At 40.5% G+C, this 22,259-nt stretch overlaps 1 protein-coding gene and 1 pseudogene across 3 annotated transcripts in view; one reads left to right on the top strand and one right to left on the bottom strand.

Annotated features, from left to right (window-relative positions):
• LOC110546312 (cytochrome P450 2C70-like) overlaps positions 1-22,140 on the top strand; it is a 49,510-nt gene extending 27,370 nt beyond the window's left edge. Inside the window, exons 8-11 of one of the 3 annotated variants that reach the window (XR_009593647.1) lie at positions 3,610-3,751; positions 8,602-8,721; positions 18,977-19,063; positions 21,343-22,140. Coding sequence is in view for 2 of the 3 variants with exons in the window: in XM_060389034.1 (XP_060245017.1) it covers positions 3,610-3,751; positions 8,602-8,624 (165 nt within the window). In the remaining variant the exon portion in view is untranslated. Of the gene's footprint in view, positions 1-3,609; positions 3,756-8,601; positions 9,717-18,976; positions 19,064-21,342 lie in introns of those variants that run through there. The other 2 variants (XM_060389034.1, XM_021633066.2) reach the window with 2 other exon arrangements.
• LOC110546319 (HMG domain-containing protein 4-like) lies at positions 9,893-10,557 on the bottom strand (annotated as a pseudogene).
• Positions 22,141-22,259: the final 119 nt, after the last annotated feature.

The following is a 22,259-nucleotide window of genomic DNA, read 5'->3' as shown; positions in this document are numbered from 1 at the left end:
ATTCTCGACAGAGGAATATCGAATGGCAGAGAAACACTTAAAGAAATGCTCATCCTCATTAGCCATCAGGGAAATGCAAATCAAAACGACCCTGAGATATCACCTTACACCCATCAGAATGGCCAAGATGAAAAACTCAAGTGACAACACATGCTGGAGAGGTTGTGGAGAAAGGGGAACCCTTCTCCACTGCTGGTGGGAATGTAAACTGGTACAACCACTCTGGAAAGCTATCTGGCGCTTTCTAAGACAATTAGGAATAGTGCTTCCTCCAGACCCAGCTATACCACTGCTAGGTATATACCCAAAGTTTGCTCAAGTACACAAAAGGGATACTTGCTCAACCATGTTTATAGCAGCTTTATTTGTAATAGCCAGAACCTGGAAACAACCCAGATGTCCATCAACGGAAGAATGGGTACAGAAATTGTGGTATTTCTACACAATGGACTATTACTCAGCAATCTAAAAGGAGGAAATCATGAAATTTGCAGGCAAATGGTGGGATCTAGAAAAGATCATTCTGAGTGAAATATCCCAGAAGGAGAAAGACAAACACTGTATATACTCACTTATATAGACCTATAAGATATGATAAACATAAGGAAATCTATACACCTAAAAAAGATAATCAAGAGAGCAGACATGGCGTAAGATGATCAATCCTCGTTTAGAAAGACAGATGGGATGTGCATTGAACATATGACAGGAGTCTACTGAGCACATCTGAAAGACTCTAACTAGCAGTGTTTTCAAAGCAAAGACTCATGACCAAACCTTTGGCAGAGTACAGGAAATCATAAGAAAGAAGGGGAGTTAGTCTGATGGGGAAAGGATAGGAGCTCCACAAGGACCAAATATATCTGGGCACAGGGTCTTCTCTGAGACTGACATTCAACCAAGGACCATGTATGGATATAACCTAGAACTTCTGCTCAGATGTAGCCTGTGGTAGCTCAGTAACCAATTGGTTTCCCAAAGTGAGGGGAACAAGGACTATTTCTAACAGGAACTCAATGACTGGCTCTTTGGCCTCCCCACCCCCCAAGGAAGGAGCAGTCCTGTTAGGCTGCAGAGGAGGGCTTTGCAGCCAGTCCTGAAGATAACTGATAAAATAGGATCAGATGAATGGGGAGGACGTCCCCCCTATCAGTGGACTTGGAAAGGGGCACGGTGGAGTTGAGGGAGGGAGGGAGGGACTGAGAGGGAATGAGGGATGGGGACACGGCTGGGATACAGAGTTAATAAAATGTAACTGATAAGAAAAAATAAAATAAAATAAAAAAATTTTAAGTTAGTAAAGCATTATGTAATCTATCTCTGGAAGATCCCATATACCCCTTCTGTTTTATGAGCATATCCTTTAAAGTGCAGTTAGATCTTTCCTCAATTGCTTGACCTATAGGATTGTTAGGTAACATGCTTCATGTTATAATATTTAAAGAATTGTTGCATTTTACTAGATACATATGTTAGAGCATTATAAGTTTTAATCTGTAAAGTTATCCCTAAGACAACCATCACTTCCAATAATTGTGTAATTACAGAATCAGCCTTTTCAGAACTCAAAGCAGAATCCCATTGAAATCCTAAATAGGTATCAGACATACAGTGCACATATTTTAAATTTCTAAATTCTGCAATATTACACACATCCATCTGCCAAGGTTCATTTTTTTGGGTACCTATAAGGTTACTTCTAGTAGGTAATGGAACTTGATAATATAAAGAACAAATAGGACAATTTTTTAAAAATGATTTCCTTTGTTTGTCATCAGGTTATAGAAAAATTTAAGGGCCATTGATCTACTCAAACAGGCTTGTAAGTTAGCTATTTCTATTGCCTTTAATATAGCATTGCATTTTTAGTCTCCTTATCTAAATCTGCTTTTCTCTGATCTTTCTTAAACAGGACAGAGAAAGTTGTAATCATTCACAAATGTAAGATTATTTTTTTGGTGATAATTGAATCAAAATTATATTGGATCCAAGTGTCCTCTGCCACTGTTTTCCATATTTTAACACAGAAAATATTTCTTTTTTAAACTGTATAACTCTCTCATGTCTTCAGAGACTTACTTTAGTATTTCACATTAAATATTTCTCTTTAGGGCTGTTTATGTTCAGTTTCTTTTTTTTTTTTTGTCTATTTTTTCTTTCTGGATCATCATTAGAATCCAGTCTGGTGCCCATGGTGTCACTGTATGATAATATTGCAGGATACTAATCTAGGCCAATTAGAAAACCCACAATGATTTTTCCAATTATAGTGGAAAGAGTAGCTCCAGATGAGAAAAACCCACAAGGGCTTGAAGATTTTGGATGGCAGCCCGAAGAAATGCTAGACTTAAAAGGATTTGAAGAAGTAGTAATATCTTACGACATTCATTCATTCATCTTATGTAAAACTGATAATTAATGACTGGTCCATGCAAAATCATGTAATTCCAAAAGATTGGAGAGATTTGATGTAAGACATCTTACAACCTGGCTCTTAACTGTAATGCCTAACATAGTGAAAATATGAGGCTTCAAACTTGAAACTATGAAATAGGACTAGAGGAATTAATATCATCAAGGGTCACTTGCTGAATAAAGCTCAGTATTTCTCTCTTTTTCATTAGATAATAAACAGGCTACCATAAACAAAACAAAACAAAACAAAATAAGAAGAAACCAGTAAGAATAAAAACAAACCAGAATAGAACAAAATAAATAGAAAAAAAATCCAAAGTAAAAGCACATGAAAGTTTTACAAATGAAGATGTACACAAATGTTTACATACAAAAACCCAATGAAAACACAAAATGAGAAACTGTAATATGTAAACCAAAGACTTGATGGTATAAAAAAACAAATGCCCAGAGAAGGCATTGTGAGACACCCTCTACCCCAAAAAATATCCTTTAAAAATATCATTGATTTTGTGTGTGTTTGTTTGTATGTTTGTATGTGTGTTGACCATCATTGCTAGGTGCTGGGCCTTCCATAAGTGTCTTTTTTCCTAAGTCAGATCCTGTAGGAAAGCACTAATTTTTATCTTGTGGGTGGTTTTAATTTTAATTAGTTTCAGGGTTAGGGTTGGGGCTTGTGTCAACTTTTCCTCTCAGTACTGAGAACTCTATCTGGCTTAGACCTTGTGTAAGCCATGAAGGTCTCTGAGAGTTCATATGGCATGTCAGTCCTCTTCTGTCTAGAAGGCTTTGTTTCCTTGGTGTCCTCCATCTCCACTGGCTCTTGCAGTCTTCCCACCTCCACATGTATCAAACGAAGATGAATTTTCAACTGCACTGTCTTGTGAGATAACACTGTTGAATGTGTATTGAGACTGATGCACTCCAGGGAGCAGTTTAATTCGACAAGCTGCTGGCGTCAGACCAAATTAGTGCAGGTGGCTATGACATTAATGTACAGAGACCTGGAATGAGCATTATAGGACTTAAGACCTGATAGACCTGGTATTGATGGTTTCTTTGACGTGGAAGAAAATGTTTCATTTTTGTACCTCAACCTTATCATCCACCGATCAAAGAGCTTAAATAAAAGATATCTAAATCATTTTCAGGTTCCATGACCTTCATAAATGGCTTTTGTTTTCTTTCTTTCAGGGCACAGGTGTAATGACATGTCTGACTTCTGTCCTGCATGATGACAAAGAGTTTCCCCACCAAGAGAAGTTTGATCCTGGCCACTTTCTGGATGAGAGAGGCAACTTAAAGAACAGTGACTATTTCATGGCTTTCTCAGTAGGCAAGTAAGCTTTGCTCTCAAGTGTGTTAGGGACCCTGTGAGTCGAGAAGAGCAGTGCATGAAGGTCCCAGGGGCCAGAGGCAGCACTCCTAAGCTTCTCATTCGGTCAGAGGTTGCACCCACTAATTCTGCTTTCTGACCTGGGGCTGAACTTCTCAAGACCTACCTCTGAACCACATCCTATTCTACTGAGGTTTTTCTTTCCACACAGAGGAACCAGTTCATTGTAAACCCAAGGAACACCTTACATGTAGTAACTCTGTCCCCAGATCCAAGGGTACAGTGTGTGGAAGAAACAAACAGGAAAAATGAATGGGAAGAGGTGGTAGTCTGTGAAAATGTGCCGTGCTCATTTTCTCTGGGGGAGCCAAGAAGAGAATAGCTTGCAACTCGGGTCTTTTTTTTATTTATTTGTTTTTGTTTGTTTGTTTGTTTGTTTTTGGTTTAATTTTGAGAAACATTTTTTGCTTTTATTTTACTTATTTACATTTTTAGCTTTTGAGGTTATAGGATAATTGCAATACTTTTCTCTTCCCTTTCGCCTTATATACCCTCCTATATACATCTCTTTGCTTGCTTGCAAATCCATGTCTTTTGTTTTCTTCACTGTATTCTAGTGATTTTGGAAGATACTAGGCTGAGTAGTCAGACTGTAAGACCAATTGCTTGGAGGAAGCATCAATTATGTCTTGAAAGGGTCTCAGAAAAGAAAAATTATTCAGCTCTAAAGGATGATTAAAAGGTTTAAGGAAGAGGCTGTTCCAGAAGGAACAGGAAAACATGACAGAGTATGCAAAGGTCCTTGAGACTGACACAAGCAAAAGGACTGTAATGGGCCAAGAACAGGGACTGGAACCTCTCTTGCTGAGGCAGAGTTTTTTCCACTAGAAAGTCATGTAATGTGGAGGATCAAAGCCACCAGTCGTTACCAGGGCCTGGCAGTGTTAAACTAAAAGAAACAAACAACATGGACACTGTTTGGCATAAGAAGCAATAATCAATCATCATTGTGGCAAGCAGAAACTGTTAATTTTGTATCTGAGCATCTTGAAGAAATTGGCACAGTGCACATGATATTTGAGCTGAATCTCAAGGAATGCGTACAGACAGGAGGCAGAGAGCAGTGGCATGCCATTCTACTCAGGGAAGTGACTGTAATGTGACTTTGCCACTCTTGACATTGCCACTCTGCTTTTGGGATGGAAAAACAGTGATGCCTCTAGTATGGAAAAGCAGAAAGACAAGAAAATGTTACATTCTAATAATCACTTGTACACATATTGTAGCACTTGTTTTTATACCCGCCAATTTCCTACATTAGATTTTTTTCTTTTAGCAGATTTACAGCATGTTTGAGTTGCAGAGACAGGTGTATCTCTGTGAGTTCAAGGCCACCCTGGTATCCAAAGAGAGTTCCAGGACTGTGAGGATTTTAATGTAAAGAAACTCTGTCTGAGAAAAAAAAAGGACAAATTAAAATAGCTATAAATTTGAGAGTGTGTGTGGTTGGGCACAGAAAAACTTAGAGAAGAGGGTGTGTTAAAATGACTTTATACCATTTTTTAAATTCATTTATTTTAGGCTGTGTCCACAAATTCCCCTGCCTACTCTCCTCTCAGTCTTTCTTCTCACCTCTCACTCCATCCACTTCTCTGTTTCTCAAGCCTCTGTAGATATCACCCACCCATGGCATATCAAATTTTAGTAAGACTTGGCACTTCCCCTTGTATTAAGACTAGACAAGATAACCCAGTAGGGAGAAAAGGTCCCAAAGGCAAGCAACAGAGTCAGAGCTATCTCCTGCTCCCACTATGAGGAATCCCACAGAAAGATCAAGCTGCAGAACTGTAATGTACATGTAGAGGAGCTAGGTCAGTCCCATGCAGGCTCCTAGGTTGGTGTTTCAGTCTCTGTGAGTGCTTATGAGCCTGACTGGTTGTCTCTGTGGGTTTTCTTGTGTCCTTGACCCTTCTGGCTCATGCAGTCCTTCCACCCCCTCTTCAGTGGGATTCTCCATGCCTAAAGTTTAGCTGTGGGTCTCTGTGTGTTTCCATCAATTGTTGTGTGAAGCCTCTCTGATGACAGTTCACCCACAATGTATATTCTGTTTCCCCTTTTCAGTGAGATTCATGTGTTCCCACACTGAATCCTCCTTGTTATTCAGCTTTGTTGGATCTGTGGACTGTAACATGGTTATTCTTTACTTTACGGTTAATGTCGACTTGTAATTACACAGCATGCTTGTCTTTCTGGGTTTGGGTTACCTCACTCAGGATGATCTTTTCAACTTCAATCCATTTGACAACAAATTTCATGATGTTCTTCATCTTTTTTTCAGTTGAAGGACATCTCAGCTGGTTCTATTTTCTGCCTACTATGAATAAAGCTGTTAGGAATATAGTTAAGGAAGTTTCCGTGTGGTATCATGGAATGCTCTTTGGGTATATGGCCAGGAGTGGTGTACTGGGTCTTAAGTTAGAGCGATTTCCAATATTCTGAGAAATCATTATATAGGATTCCAAAGTGCCTATTGTAAGTTTGTGCTCCCATCAGCAATGGAGGGGTGTTTCTCTTGCTTTAAATACTTGTCAGCATGAGCTTGTGTCTTTGACTTTAACTATTCTGACAGTGTTAGATAGGATCCCAGAGTCATTTTGATTTGTATTTGCCTGATGGCTAAGGATGTTGAACATTACTTTAAATGCTTCTCAGCCATTAGAGATTTCTCAGTTCTTTGTTTAGGTCTGTACCTCATTTTCAAATTATTATTTGGTTTGTTAATGTCTCGTTTCTTGAGTTCTTTTTAAAAATATTTTTTAATTTTAATTTTTATTAATTACACTTTATTCACTTTGTATCCCCCCATAAGCCCCTCCTTCCTCCCCTCCCAATCCCACCTTCCTTCTCCTTCTTCACACATGCCCCTCCCCAAGTCCACTGATAGGGAAGGTCTTCCTCTCCTTCCTTCTGATCCTAGTCTGTCAGATCTCATCAGGAGTGGCTGCATTGTCTTCTGCTCCCCTATCAGGGTGAGGTGACCAAAGAGCAGGCCAATCAGTTCATGTCAGATGTAGTCCCTGTTCCCATTACTATGGAACCCACTTGGACACTGAACTGCCATGGGCTACATCTGTGCAGTTGTTCTAGGTTATCTCCATGCCTGGTACTTGTTGGAGTATGATTCTCAGGAAAGACTCCTGTGCTCAGACTTTTTGGTTCTGTTGCTCTCCTTATGGAGCTCCTGTTCTCTCCAGATCTTACTATTTCCCACTTCTTTCATAAGCAGATTCAATACAATTCCCATCAAATCTTGAGTTCTTTATATATTTTGGATATCAGCCCTAAGTCAGATGTGGGGTTGGTGAAGATCTTTTCCCATTCTGTAGGCTGCTGTTTCTTTTTTCTTTTCTTTCTCCCACTTTCCTCTTTCTTTCTTTTCTTCCTCTCTTTCTCTCTTTCTCTCTTTCTCTCTTTCTCTCTTTCTCTCTTTCTCTCTTTCTCTCTCTTTCTCTCTTTCTCTCTCTCTCTCTCTCTCTCTTTCTTTCTTTCTTTCTTTCTTTCTTTCTTTCTTTCTTTCTTTCTTTCTTTCTTTCTTTCTTGACAGTGTCCTTTTTCTTGTAGAATCTTTCCAGTTTCATGAGTCCCCATTTGTTAGCTGTGGATCTTAGTGTCTGCACTACTTGTGTTCTGTTGAGGAAGTTGGCTCCTGTGTCAATGCGTTCAAGTTTATTCCTCACTTTCTCTTCTGTCAGATTTACTGTATCTGGTTTTATGTTGAGGCATTTGATCTACTTGGACTTGAGTTTGTGGAGGTTCATAGATAGAATCTATTTGCATTTTTCTACATGCTGTCATCCAGTTAGACCGGCACTATTTGTTGAAGTTGCTTTCTTTTTCTGTTGTGTATGTCTGTCTTCTTTATCAAAAATTAGGTGTTCTGTGCTGGGGAGATGGTTTAGTGTTTATGAGCACTGGCTGCTCTTCCAGAGGACCCAGGTTCAATTCCCAGCACTCACAGAGCAGCTCACAAATGTCTGTAACTCCAATTCTAGAGGATCTGACACTCTCACACAGACATACAAACAGGCAAACACCAACACACATGAAATGAAAATAAAACAAAAACTAATAAATAACACAGGTGTCCACAGAACACCTGGATTTTCAATTAGATTAAGTTGATCAATCTGTTGTTGTTGTTGTTGTTTTTCTTGCAAATACCATGCAGTTTTTAAAAACTTCCTGTTACTCAGTTTGAAATTAGGCATATCCCCAGAAATTCTTTTATTATACACAATTGTTTTAGCTATCCTGGGCTTTTCTTTTCCCATATGAAGGTGAGGATTGTTTTTTCAAAGTCTGTAAAATATTGTGTTGATTTTTTTTACAAATAGTAAAAAGGAGATTTTTAATATAAGTACAAAATTTTGTTTCTTTATACAACTGTAATAGGATTTGAATCAAACCACTAGGAATTAGAAAAAAAATAAAACAGTTATATAAAACGGCAAGAATTCAAAGTTTTTGTTCTAATAATACCAAATACCACAAGGTACAAATTATTATACAAACGTGTACAAATATTAAATACAGATACAAAGGGGCTAGGCTTTAGAGGAGAACAAACATGAAAAAGCTGGTTCTCATCAGGAGTTTACAACTGTCTGTAGAAATGACAATGGAGGACTGGCTGCTTCCTGTACCATACATGTTTTCCTGGTCTCTCCCTGATACCTGTTTCTGGAACTTCCACGAATTCAAATGAGTTCTGACATGTTAGCTCAAATTTAAATTTCTACTCTTCTTGGGTCAAGTTCTCACATATTCCTGTTTCTTTCTTCATTTTCCAGATGACATCTCAAAGCTACTCTGAGCTGAGAAAAGGATTTTGCTTCCAGAACACCCATGAGAAGCTCAGCCGTGGCAGCATTGTGAAGCTATGGGAGGGAATTAAATAGGATGCCAATGAGGTACATGGTCCCCAAAGGTTTACTGTGATGCTGCCCTGTTCCATCTAGGCCAGAGGAAGAAAGCATGGTCACCTCTGCTTGGTTTTGGCAGGGAAGGGAATCTTACACCAAGTTTACAAACAACCCTGGAGTGCTCAACTATCTTCTCTCTAATGGGAAATCAGGTCTGGTTCTTTGGAAATAAGGGCAGCTGGGAAGGGTGACATTCCTTTGTATTTCACTTTTCTAACACTTTTGAGGGCCATGAAGCACCTTTCTGAGTCATAGCACCTTAGCTTTTAGACAGATGTGAAGAAATGATAGATCCGTATGCTCCACGTGCTAATGCCGGTGGAGGCTTGTTGTTAAATTATATATACAGAAATTTACAGGATAAATTAAAATCCAAGGCTTTCTAAAGAGTTAAATACACGTAATTAGAATATACTCTCTGATGCACATATTGATAACCCTACCGAGAATGGAGGACTTGTTTGTGATCTGCAGAGCACAATCTGTCCACCAGGCCAACCAGAGCTGAATGAAAAACCACCCAGCAGTTAGGCAGATCTCTCATGATCTGGGGTCCCGCCAATGTTGCCAAAGAAAGATACCAACTCTCGTTTCTACAGGCCAAATCTTCTTGGCTAGCTAACGGAGGTGGCACCAACAGCTTTGGTCTCTCCAAAGTATCTTTCTACTACCAAGAATCATGTAACTTAGGCGATAGTGCCAGTGACTCTATGGTACCAATGGTTACAGTAAAATTGGAGACCCGTTTAGTAGGAATTGGAATGAGTCCCTTATTCAGTCCACCTGAGCCACCTCCCCCCAGGTCATTTCAAGCTGAAAAGTTTGTAGTCACATGGCCTCCTCCCATGATCTTTCTTATATCTCTGATTATAAGGCAGGTAAAGCAAATGGAGGTACAAACAGGCTTGGGGAGGGGATCAAATTTTTTGCTGTATATCAGGCAATAAACATGGCACCCAGAATAAACCCTACTCTCCAAATTACACTGATTTTTAAGGCAGATTTTTTTTGCACACACAAAAAACAAAATCCTAAGCCCACTTTCATGCCAAAATTTCTTTTTAGCTATACCTTTGCTATTTCAAAAAATATTAAGAGCAAAGTAGTTATCATCCTCTGTACACACTATAATTACATATGTGTATATAGATATAAAAATTTAAAACCTACATCCAGAGGTCAGTGGAAGATCTGGAACAGTCATATATACACGAACTAGTAAAGGGGTAGACAGGCTTCTTGGCATGATGTACATAATGTTGTCCAGCCTGTGACAAGACCTGTTTGGGACTGCCATACAGTTCAGGTAGTTCCATGGTCAGGTATGACAAAGGGCCAAGAGCACAGATAATGGAATCCAGGATACCAATAAGCTGCCAGACACTGCTACCATGCCCTAAGTCTCCTGTACGTGGTATCCAGTGAGACTAAGGGACTTTCTTAACAACTATAGATGAGCAGCTACTTCAATGGTCTCTGTTTCAGGGGCTTTGGCCATTGAGGCTGGCAAGAGTATTGTGGTGTGTGGAGGCTTCATTTGTGGTGACAGTATTCCCACAGAAGGAGCTCTGACTTCCATGGAACCTTCTGCATTGGGTGATTTTCTTTTCACTGTTGTTGCTTCAGCTTTGTTCTCTTTGTGCTGCAGATACTGAGCCTTTGGCTTCCAGATCAGTTTTGTCTATTTCTGGCAACTACTTCCATACTTCCGCCATTTTTTTTACTAAGTTCCCACAAATCTATACCTGGATGGTCAGCCACAATGGTTACCTGATACTCTTTACAAAACACCTGGTAGACAGACATGTTCTTATTCCTTGGCATATATGCGGCTCTGATTTGGAACGACAGTAGCTCTTTTTAGGTTTGGTAGATGTGCTGAGACACTTTCCTTAGCTGAATCTGAATCTCTATCACCCATTTTTGAGATCCTGGACATTTTTAATCTTCATATAGACTACTCTAGACTCCAGAGACAGGTGAGCCCATTCTGTAGTACAGGTTCCAGGAACACACAGTCATGGCTACAAACAACCAGATGGCTAGAGGCCAGTACAAGAATACAATCAACGAAAACCAGGACATCATGGTTTCACCAGAATCCCCCCAAATTAGTGGACATTCTAATGCATCTGAATAAAAGGAAAATGATATTAAATCCAGGTTTATGAAATTATTAGAGGTACATAAAGAGGAAATGAACAAACAAACAGAAACCATCATGGACAGACTGAAATCCACAATCAAGCAGGTAAAGGAAATGAATACAATTGTTCAAACCTGAAAATGGAATTAGAATCAATAAAGAAAACAAACCAAGGAAACCCTGGAGATAAAGAGCTTGGGGAAGAGAGCAGGAAGCCCAGAGGTAAGTATCACCAATAGAATACAAGAGATGGAGGAGAGAATCTCAGATGCTGAAGATACTATTGCAGAAATGGATAAATCTTTGAAAGAACACATAAAAATAGAAAAGTTCATGACACAAACACCCAAGAAATCAAGGACATCATGAAAAGACACAACTTAAGAATAATAGGAAGAGATGGAAAGAAAATTCCAGGCTCCAAGGTCTAGCTGGTTCTCTGAGTGTTCTGACCATCCTGTGCTTACTCAGTGATCATCAGCAAACATTGAATTCTCCCTGTGCTGACTGACTCCCATTAGCATTGTGATCCTGCTTTTATATTACTGGAGGCTGGATTTAGCCCTCACCCCCTTATCAACATTACCATGCAACAAATTCACCTAAGGTCTTCTCTTCTGCAATCAAGCATTGGTCACAGTTGAAACTAAGCCAAATGTAGTATCTCTGATATTATTTGGTTTTACTTAATATTTTTAGTCTGTTAAGCAGTGAGTTGCCAATTAGTTGACCATACTTGTGTTCTGCGTCTTGCTGCCAGGGGTCCTACCCTGGCTTCCACAGAATACTGTTGAGCTAACACAGCCCAGCCTAGGTACCTTCGGCCTTTCTTTCATTGGGGTCAGCCAGAACTGGTGACTGACATTTTTCTCTTGCTTTTGGTCAGCCTGTGACTGATGTCTCTTTCTTATGTTCTATACCTAGATTCAAAACCCTTTTAAATTCTAAAACTGCAAGAAGCAGCCAGTAAGGATAGTTGATTAAAGGACAGAGAAGAGGTTTCTTCTCTTTGGCATAGGATAGGTTGTTCTGCTACTGATAAAGAAAAGTTAAACTAAACACTTTTTTGTTCTCTGCAATGAGGTTTGTAAGAAGCTGCTTCTATTTGAGAGATATAGGTGTGTGTGTGTGTGTGTGTGTGTGACCCTTTGATCAGTTTGAGAATAGAGGGGTCTCCTTTGGAGATCCCTTTAGATAAAATATGTCTACTTATCTGAGGGTGGTGATGTCTGAGTCCTGAGTCTGTTAACTTATTTATGAATCTACATGGGAATAAGGAACAAGAGAGAGGGATACTAAGGTTGTTTCCAGTTTCTGGGTATTATAAAAAAAGCTGCTATGAACATAGTTGAGCAAATGTCCTTGCAGTGTGGTACAACATCTTTTGTGTATATGCCTAGGAGTGCATATCTGGGTCTTGAGGTAGAACCATTCCTACCACACTGCAATGGGAGTGATATTAGTGATTACATGTTTTGGTACTGAGCTAAACATTTCTATATCTCACATGCTAAGTAGATTTTAAACAGCAGTATTCTATGTTTTAAACTGATGAGATATAAGGAATTACAGCAAAACAGTTTGTAGTTTTTGACAGTAAAGTACTTCATTTAGAAATTTCTTAGTAGTCCTATTATTTTCTGGGTTCATGGGAAGTTCAAACCAACATCTATACACTCAAGGGACATACCAGGATTTGTGAAAACATGTGAAGCCACAAATCTGTCTCAAGCCTGTCTTCTAGAGAAGCATCTGGAGGGTCACAGAGCGTTTATTGCAACTATAAACTTTCTATCAACTATTTACCTTTTTAATTTCTAAAATAGCTTGAATCAAATCAGGGTTACTATGAAATCATTACAAGGAATTATGAAATCATCAATTCATCTGTATAGCAGTGCATCTTCATAAAGATCACATAGGCGGTTTGTTATATCTGAGTGGCTAAATACTCAGAAAGTGAGGGTTCACACCATGTCAGATTTTTTAATGAAACAGCAGCACAGAAAAGAAGGGGTGTCTGAGGCTGGAAGCAATTCTGGGTTACATCACAGTACAGACCTTGCAAAAATAACTGCATTACCTTCCAGAGAGCCAGCATGCCTACTGAACCTCTTTTTTTTTTTCTGAATGGTTTCTGCCAATGCATTGATATATTTGGTTCCTGACAGCTTCTGATGTCTTGCATCATGATATTCCAAGTCTACCTTTTGGTTTTATTTTCTTATGAGAATTGAAGAAGGCTTTTTCTTCAGTTATGAGAAGACTACCATGAACAAGTCATGTTCCTTTACATCTATGAGGCTTGCTTTGCATCATTGTATGAAGCAAACTTTCTTAGTTACATTTTCTGTTGCTGTGATTAAATGTGATGAAGGCAACTTATAGAAGAATGAGTTTATTTGGGCTTACAGTCTTGGCAGGTAGGAGTGGTAGCAAATGGTATGAGAGCTGGGGTAGAAAGCTGATAGCTCATATCCTTCACTACAATCAGAGAGACTGAAGTGGAAATGGTGTGGTGTCATTAAACTCTCAAAATCTCCCTCCAGTCACATTTCTTCAACAATTTCATGCCTTCTAAATCTCCCCAAACAGCAGCAGCTTCTGGGGATCTAGTGTTTAGTTCCTATGGTGGTCATTCTCATTCAGATCACCACACAAACTGCAATGCCTGATTCTGTTTTAGTGAAATTTTTCTGGAGTTTGAGGGAATAATACTTCCTGTGTTAGTAACTTTTCTAATGCTTTGATAAAACTCCATTGCCAAGGAAATTTGTAGAAGAAAACATTTAATTTCACTTAAGTTTTCAGGGGGTTAGAAATCATGATGGCAGAGCAGAGGAACAAGTAAGAGCGTGCATCTTAGTCTACAAAGCCAAAGCAGAAAGACACACTGGAGATGATGTGAGCTTTGTGAGATTGCAAAGCTCCCTATCAGTGAAAAACCTTCTCCAGCAATACAATACCTTTTAATTCTTCCCCAAACACTCTCAACCATTGGGGCTTAGGAAGTCAAACATATAAGTCTGTGGGGGTATTTGGATTCAAATCACCATACTTACCAAATAACAGGAGGATAGCTTCACCAGTTGGACATAAGTATGCACAATAATCCATTTCCAGACTTTGTGAAGGTATGATAACTCAGGAGTGTGACCTCCAGCACACTCCAGCACACAGTGAGCTCAGAGGTTGGTAACAGTTGGATGGTATGTTCTTCAGCTTTTCTCCTCAGTGTGCTGTTGTTGGTGATTAATATTTACTATTAGTGTATCATTTAGTTAAACAGTGGTTATTCCTAAACCAGCTGTATAGCCAAATCACCACACAGAGACTAGGATTTATTTAATTAACCTAGAGCAGAACGCTGGGCAATAGTTACTCCACCCTAAAACTCCAAGCCCTCATAGTTTCCTCCCATTCAGATTTCCCACATTATACTTGTTTTTTTTTTAAGGATTATAAAAGTTATATTTGTTCACGATGCTACATTTATTGCATTCCCTTAGAAAAATGGAGAACTGCATATGTACCCAATTTGCACATATAAAACTTTATACAAATGACGTGTAGCACATAAAGGCCTCTGGGTATTCCTGCTTCAGGGTATCCAGTTTACCAAGTCTATTCCATAGAAAATAAAAACTGGAATTACACTCCATCTTGCTACTAAGACTTAGAAGATATTTTAAAATATAATAAAATAAAATTTTCATTTACTCTAAAAACTCAAAAATACTATAAACTGAGAGGGTACATTCTATTAGTATTGTAACAGTATGACAAATTCACACCTCATTTTGGCTGGGTCATTCAAATTAAAAAAAAGAAAAATCACCTTATTTCTGACATTATCTTTCTAAGTTGTGGCTGCTGCAGGCCATTTGTCAAAAATATTTACCAAATACTTAAAAAAATCCCTTTTACAAAATAATACATCACCTTAAAGAACCAGAAAATACTAAATGTCTTTGGCTATACAACTAAAAAAGGCCATTCTCCCAACAGAATAGGGCACATTCACCTCAGAACCATAGAAACAGAAAGTGTTAACAAAAATATGCATAGAAATCATAGTCTTGCCTTCCCCCATTCTGTAATAAGCAAGAATGCAGTTTACACAATTTTTCCAGATGAGACTCAATAGTACTACAAAAAATTTTTCCAACAAAGGCAAAGAATGCAAAATAAAATAATTTATTAATTACACTTTATTAATTTTGTATCCCCCCATAAGCCTCTCCCTCCTCCCCTCCCGATCCCACCCTCCCTCCCGTTTCTGCATGCATGCCCCTCCCCAAGTCCACTGATAGGGGAGGTTCTCCTCTCCTTTCTGATCTTAGTCTATCAGTTCTCGTCAAAAGTGACTGCATTGTTCTCTTCTGTGGCCTGGTAGGGCTGCTCCCCCCTCAGGGGGAAGTGATCAAAGAGCAGGCCAATCAGATTATGTCAGAGGCAGTCCCTCTTCCCATTACTAGGTAACCCACCTGGACACCGACCTGCCATGGGCTACATCTGCGCAGGGTTTCCAGGTCATCTCCATGAATAGTCCTTGGTTGGAGTATGAGTCTTTGGGAAGTTCCCTGTGTTCAAATTTTCTTGTTCTGTTGCTCTCCTTGTGGAGACCCCGTCCTCTCCAGCTCCCACTATTTCCCACTTCCTACACAAAATTCCATTCACTCTGCCTGAGAGTTGGCCATCAGGCTCAGCATCTGCTTTGATAGTCTGCAGGGCAGAGGCTTTCAGAGGCCTTCTGTGGTATGTTCCTAGTTTGTTTCCTGATTTCTTCTTCTGGCTTTCAGAGGCCCTCTGTAGCAGGTTTCTAGGTTGTTTCCTATTTTCTTCTTCCTCTGATGTCCAACCTCCATGCCCCTCAGGATGGGGATCGAAAACTCTAGCCAGGGTCCTCTCTCGTGCTCGGCCTCTCTAGATGCACAGATTCCGGTGGGCCCGTCCTACGTTGCATGTCTATATGAGTAAGCATATACCGTGTGTGTCTTTTTGCTTCTGGGACAACTCACTCAGGATGATCCTTTCCAGGTCAAAAAGTGGGGAATACCCTAGAATTCATTGGTACAGGAGAAAACTTCCTGAACAGAACACAAACAGCACAGGCTCTAAGAACAACAATCAATAAATGGGACCTCATGAAACTGAAAAGCTTCTGTAAAGCAAAGGATACCATCATCAAAACAAAACGACTGCCTACAGACTGGGAAAGAATCTTCACCAACCCTATATCTGACAGAGGGCTAATATCCAGTATATATAAAGAACTAAAGAAGCTGAAAAGCAGCAAATCAGGTAATTCAATTAAAAAATGGGGAACAGAGCTAAACAGAGAACTCTGTGTAGAGGAATATTGAATGGCAGAGAAACACTTAAAGAAATGCTCAACCTTATTAGCCATTGGGGAAATGCAAATCAAAACGACCCTGAGATTACACCTTACACCCATCAGAATGGCCAAGATGAAAAACTCGAGTGACAATACATACTGGAGAGGCTGTGGAGAAAGGGGAACCCTTCTCCATTGCTGCTGGGAATGTAAACTTGTACACCACTCTGGAAAGCAATCTGGCACTTTCTCAGACAACTTCCTCAACATCCAGCCATACCACTCCTAGGTATATATCCAAAAAAGGCTCAAGTACACAAAAAGGATATTTGCTCAATCATGTTTGTAGCAGCTTTATTTGTAGTAGCCAGAAGCTGGAAACAGCCCAGATGCCCCTCAACTGAAGAATGGATGCAGAAATTGTGGTACATCTACACAATGGAATATTACCCAGCAATAAAACAAACAAACAAAAAAAAAAAACAAAAAAAAAAACAAGGAAATAATGAAATTTTCAGGTAAATGGTGGGACCTGGAAAGGATCATCCTGAGTGACCTGTCCCAGAAGCAGAAAGACACTCAGGGTATATATACTCACTCATATAGACATACAATATAGGATAAACCTACTAAAATCTGTACATCTAAAGAAACAAGAGAGAGGACTCTGACTATAATGCTCAATCCACATCGTGAAAGGCCAAGAGGAAGGACATCAGAAGAAGAAGAAAACAGGAAACAAGCTAGAAATCTGCCATGGAGTGCCTCTGAAAGGCTCTGCCCTGCAGACTATCAAAGCAGATGCTGAGACTTATGGCCAACTTGTGCAATGTGCATGGAATCTTATGTAAGAAGTGGGAAATAGTAAGATCTGGAGAGGACAGGAACTCCACAAGGAGAGCAACAGAACCAGAAATTTGAACACAGGGGTCTTCCCAGAGACTCATGTTCTAACCAAGTACCATGCATGGAGATAACCTAGAACCCCTGCACAGATATAGCCCATGGCAGTTTAGTGTCCAAATGAGTTAAATAGTAATGGGAAGAGGGACTGCCTCTGACATAACCTGATTGGCCTGCTCTTTGATCACCTCCCCCTCAGTGGGGAGCAGCTTTACCAGGCCACAGAAGATGACAATGCAATGCAGCCACTCCTGATGAGATCTGATAGATTAAGATCAGAAGAAGGAGAGGAGGACCTCCTCTATCAGTGGACTTGGGGAGGGGCATGCGTGAAGAAGGAGGTGGGAGGGTGGAATCGGGAGGGGAGGAGGGAGAGGCTTATGGGGGGGATACAAAGTGAATAAAGTGTAATTGATAATAATAATAAAAAAGAAAGCTGTTCTGCTTTGTCTTTCACCGGAGGAAGGAAACAAAACCTTTTCCCCTGTGTTTTTCACCCATGTTTGCTGTTTTCGGGTAAAAATCTTATTTTACTTTCTTCTCATTCAAAAAAATGAAGCAAAAAAAAAAAATCCAACTTCCTTTTAGCAACTTCTACTACTCTTCTAAACTAGTTATTCTCTGGGGCAACATAGACATACCCCCCTTTTTTTTTAAACAATTAACTTACAAAATTAAAATGTAAGTTTAATTTTTATTCAGTTTTGGCAATCAATATAATCTTTCAAATATCATATTTTTGTCAATAGTTAGTTATGTAAAAATTTCAGTATATTCAGTATCATCATCCTTAGCAAGGCAACCCAGACTCAGAAAGGCAAACATGATATGTACTCATTTTTTTTTTTTCAATGCAGTTTATTCAGGAACCTTGAACAATCATCGGACCCTGGGGAAAGCCAGCCCACAGCTTAAATAGCCTCTGGGTAGCCAACCCCAGCGTGCCACGTGGGCAATGCAGAGAGGTCCACATACATGGAAGCAAGCCAGATCCTCAACCTTAGCCAAATGTGGAGTTGTTTGTGAGAGAGAGCACTCACCATCGGGAAGGTGGAAGGCGGAAACCAGCTCCATCTTTAAGGCGCAGCATTACGCAGCTCTCTACAGTTCCCCCTTTTTGTTTTAGACGCATCAGGCAAGAGTAGAGGTCTGATCTGTTAATATTCATACTATGGTGATGAGGAAGGGTTGAAGAATTAGGGGTAGGCTGGGTGGGTACTGAGTATAGACAGTGCAAGAGCAGGTCGGCTACCTGTGGTTCTGGGTCCCAGCTTGTCCTCTGTCCAGCAGGGTGCCTCTCCTGAAGCTTGGGTCCAGGATTTGATGAGAATTGGGCCAGATGCAGGTTGGCTGGACAAACACTTAGATGTGTGTGTGTGTGGGGGTAATCCACTGATAATTAATCTACTTGTTCTGCACTGGGTATGATCTCAGGTGGCTCACAGGCCTTCCACCAGAGTTGTATTCCTGGACATGATCACAAGGGAGAAAGGGCAGTTGGCTATCTGTTGGTGGGCACTGAGGCTGTATTATTGCTCTCTGGCATGGGGGAAGTTTTACCTCAGCTTCTGGTTGATGGCTTGTCCTCCAGCGGAACAGGGTTTTTCTTTGTGTAGATGCCTCCCTCAGATTTCCATGTAGGTGAGGCTCTGGGGCATTTAGTTGAGTAATGATTATTGGTTAAGAATAACCCACAATGGATGTCCTTGAATATTTAAATTATTAGAGGACTGAGAATTAGAAGGATTATATTTAGCATATTAATAATGAGTGCTTAATTTAGAGATAGACCAAAACACACCCAAGACATCAAAAACTCATGATAACATGTCCTTGTACATAAAATACCCTTCTAGATGGAAGACACAGCAGATGAGGTAGCAGAGGACAGCAGTGTGGAAAGGATGGCCATTGGAGAGATACTGTGCAGTTCCAAAGTTGAGGTAAGATTTAAGGAAGTTCCTGGCTTTGATGAACAGGGAATGGTAATTGTAGTGATCAAGTGTACACAAACTCTGAGGAGATTATGTTGCCTTCTTCCTTTTTGGCATTTATTAATTTCCTTCAGTTGTTAGTTTGTTTTATCCTAGATTTTTAAAAAAATCTTTTTATTGATCTTTGTGAATTTCACATCATGCACTACAACCCCACTCATTTCCTCATCATTCCATATTGTCCTTGCAATATCCCCTTGCCCCAAGAAAACAATTATAACAGCAACAATAATTTTGCCGTGGAAGCTGTGGTGTGTCAAAATGTGTCAGACAGTATATTCTTTTACCCAAACAGGTTTACTTGCAAATGTTCATTGCAACCAGTCTTCGGTTTCATTCAAGGCCTTTGGATTCTGCTATACTATTAGTACTGGGACTATTCTTGGATATCCTGTTGTTGATCTGTGTCATGGAGATCCTGCAGCTTTGGTCCTGTAGGACTGGTCCCTTATGGTGCTCCAGGATTTCACAGGGGTAGATGTTAGGGTGGGCCAACTCAAAGCCCTGGATCTGGGCCTGGGTAGCAGCTGAGTTGCTCAGACCAGCAACTCTCCTGTGCCTCTCTTACCAGGGCCCGCTCTATTGTGCTGCCCAGGAAAGATGTGGGGTTGCCTTGCCAGATGCTGAAACCAGCAAGAGATGGGGCCAACTCTCCCATGCTGCCCTGGCAAGGGGTGGGGCCAGCTCTCTGCAATGCCACAGCAGGTGAAGGGTGGGGCCAGCTCTGAACAGCTCTCAGACATCTATATGCTCTTGGGGAGGGGACAGCTCAGGCCAGGGACATTTGCAAGGCCTGTGATGATAACATGAAACATGGACATCTACAGAGACTCCTGCTCCAGGGCCAAGAACCTAGACATCATGAGCTAGGACCTCACCATGTCCTCAGACGGCAGTGCAGGCTCTTCATATCAAACTGTTCCTCACTACCCTGGCATCTCCAGTATTGCTTCCCTTCATTTTGCACACACAATTCAGCTTCTCTTTCTCTCCAATCTCTCCACCACTTACTTGCTAATTTTAGTTGTGCCTGGACCTCTGGGTGTATTCTTCCCCAACCACACCTTTACTGAAAAATTTTAAAGGGATTTATTTATTTCACCCAATTGTTTTTTTTTTTTCTGGATTTCTTTAAGGGACTTATGCATTTTATCCTTAAAGGCTTCTATCATCTACACTGAATTGTATTTAAGGCCTTTTCCTTGTGCTTCAGCTATGTTGGAATATTCAGGGCCTGATGTGGTAGGTTAACTGGGCTCTGGGGTAGACATTTCCCTAGCTGATATTTCCATAATATCTTTATTGATTATTGGGGAATTTCAAGTCATGAACCCACACTTTACGGTCCTTCCAGGCCTGTACCCATACTCTTGAAACCTTCCACCCTAAAAAAGAAAAAAGGAGAAGAAGGAGGAGGAGAAGAAAGAGAATAAGAATAAGAAGAGGAGAAGGAAGAAGAATAATTTTAAGTTTAGTTTGTGTTACCCATACACTCACTGGAGCATGATCAAATTCCCAGTGGCCAGCCCTTAAAGAACACAGAGCCCAGAGCCAACAAATATGGGCCCATGGGTGCCTGCACAGACTGATGCAGCAACCAAGGACTATGCATGGAGAGGACCTAAAAACCTTTCTCAGAGGTGGCTCAATCTCCATGTTGGTCCCCTATTAAGGGGAGTAGGGGCTGTCTCTTTGTCATGGACTCTGTTGGTCTCTCTGTGGTCACCACCCTGGTGGGGTTCCCTTTCCAGGCCACAAGGAAAGAGGATGCAGGCAGTCCTAATGAGACTTGTTAGGATGAGGTCAGAAAGTAGGGGAGGAGGGCTACTTCTTTCTGAAGGCTAGAGGTGTGGGATTGGGGAGAAGAAGGAAGGAGCATGGGACTGGGAGTGGATGAAAGGAGGTTATAATTGAGATGCAAAATGAGTAAGTTATAAAAATAAATTTACATTAAAAAAAGAAAATAGAGTCTTTCCAACTGAACATCTGCCAGAAGCCATCAATTATGGAAAGCTATACTTCAGCATCATTGTTACATTTTTTTCTTTTTTTTCATTATTACATTTTAATTGTTCTCTTCAGAAGCTTTCTGTCTATGCTGTTACACTTAGGGGGCAGGTCTGGGAGTAGGGATTGTCACAGACTTCTTTTATGTCCCTTTTTTTCAACTGTGAGTCTGCAGTCATCAATACTATGGCAAAAGTAGCATATTTGCCCTTTACATTCAGCAGGAACCTGGATCCTGAACTTACACATGGTTGCTGGCAACAGCATGGACCACAGACATCCACATGGTTCCTGGTGTCAGCCTGTGTGACTGATCTCAGTATGGTCTCCATGGATATCAACCCGACTTTTGCTGCTGCATGAGCCATGGACACTCTCACCAGGAATGGGAGCCCTTGCCTGACACTGCTCATGGCCAGGAACTGGAAGCTGGAAGGCCCAGTGATCTAGGGTAGAACCAAGCACAAATGGCCAAAAAAATAAAAAAATAAAAAAGGCAACAAAATGATTCCTAGTGATATTCTGCTGTACTCATAGATCAATGCCCAGCCCAATCACCATCAGAGTGGCTTCCTCTGGCTGCCGATATGAATTTATCCATATACCCATAGACAAATATCAGGGAAATCTGAGGAAGACAGGGAGGAAGGATTGTGGAAGCCAGAGGTTTAAAGACACCAGAGGAACACATCCATAGTATCAAATAAGCAGGGCTCATATGGGCTCACAGAAACTGAACAATGATTCTTTTGCTTGTTCTTGGGATCCTTTCTGTCCTACTTGGTTGGCCTATCCAGCCTTGATATGAGCGTTTGTGCTCAGTCTTATCTTGTTATACAATATTTGAGTGTTAACCTTGGGAGACCTGTTCCTTTCTGAAGTGATATGGAAGAACAGTAGATCTGGAGGAGTGATAATGTCAGGGGACCATGCATGGAGATAACCTAGAACCCTTGCACAAATGTAGCTCATGTCAGTTCAGTGACCAAGTGGGTTCCCTAGTAAGGGGACAGGGGCTGACTCTGACATGAACTCAGTGGCTGGACCTTTGATCACCTCCCCCTGATGAGAGGATGGGGTGGGTGCCTTACCAGGTCACAGAGGAAGACAATGCAGACAATCCTGATGAGATCTGATA

This window comes from Meriones unguiculatus, chromosome 1, assembly GCF_030254825.1.
Source record: "Meriones unguiculatus strain TT.TT164.6M chromosome 1, Bangor_MerUng_6.1, whole genome shotgun sequence".
NCBI classification, from domain to species: domain Eukaryota; kingdom Metazoa; phylum Chordata; class Mammalia; order Rodentia; family Muridae; genus Meriones; species Meriones unguiculatus.
Note: the sequence above shows the minus strand (reverse complement) of the source record. Positions and strands in the feature narration are given on the sequence as shown.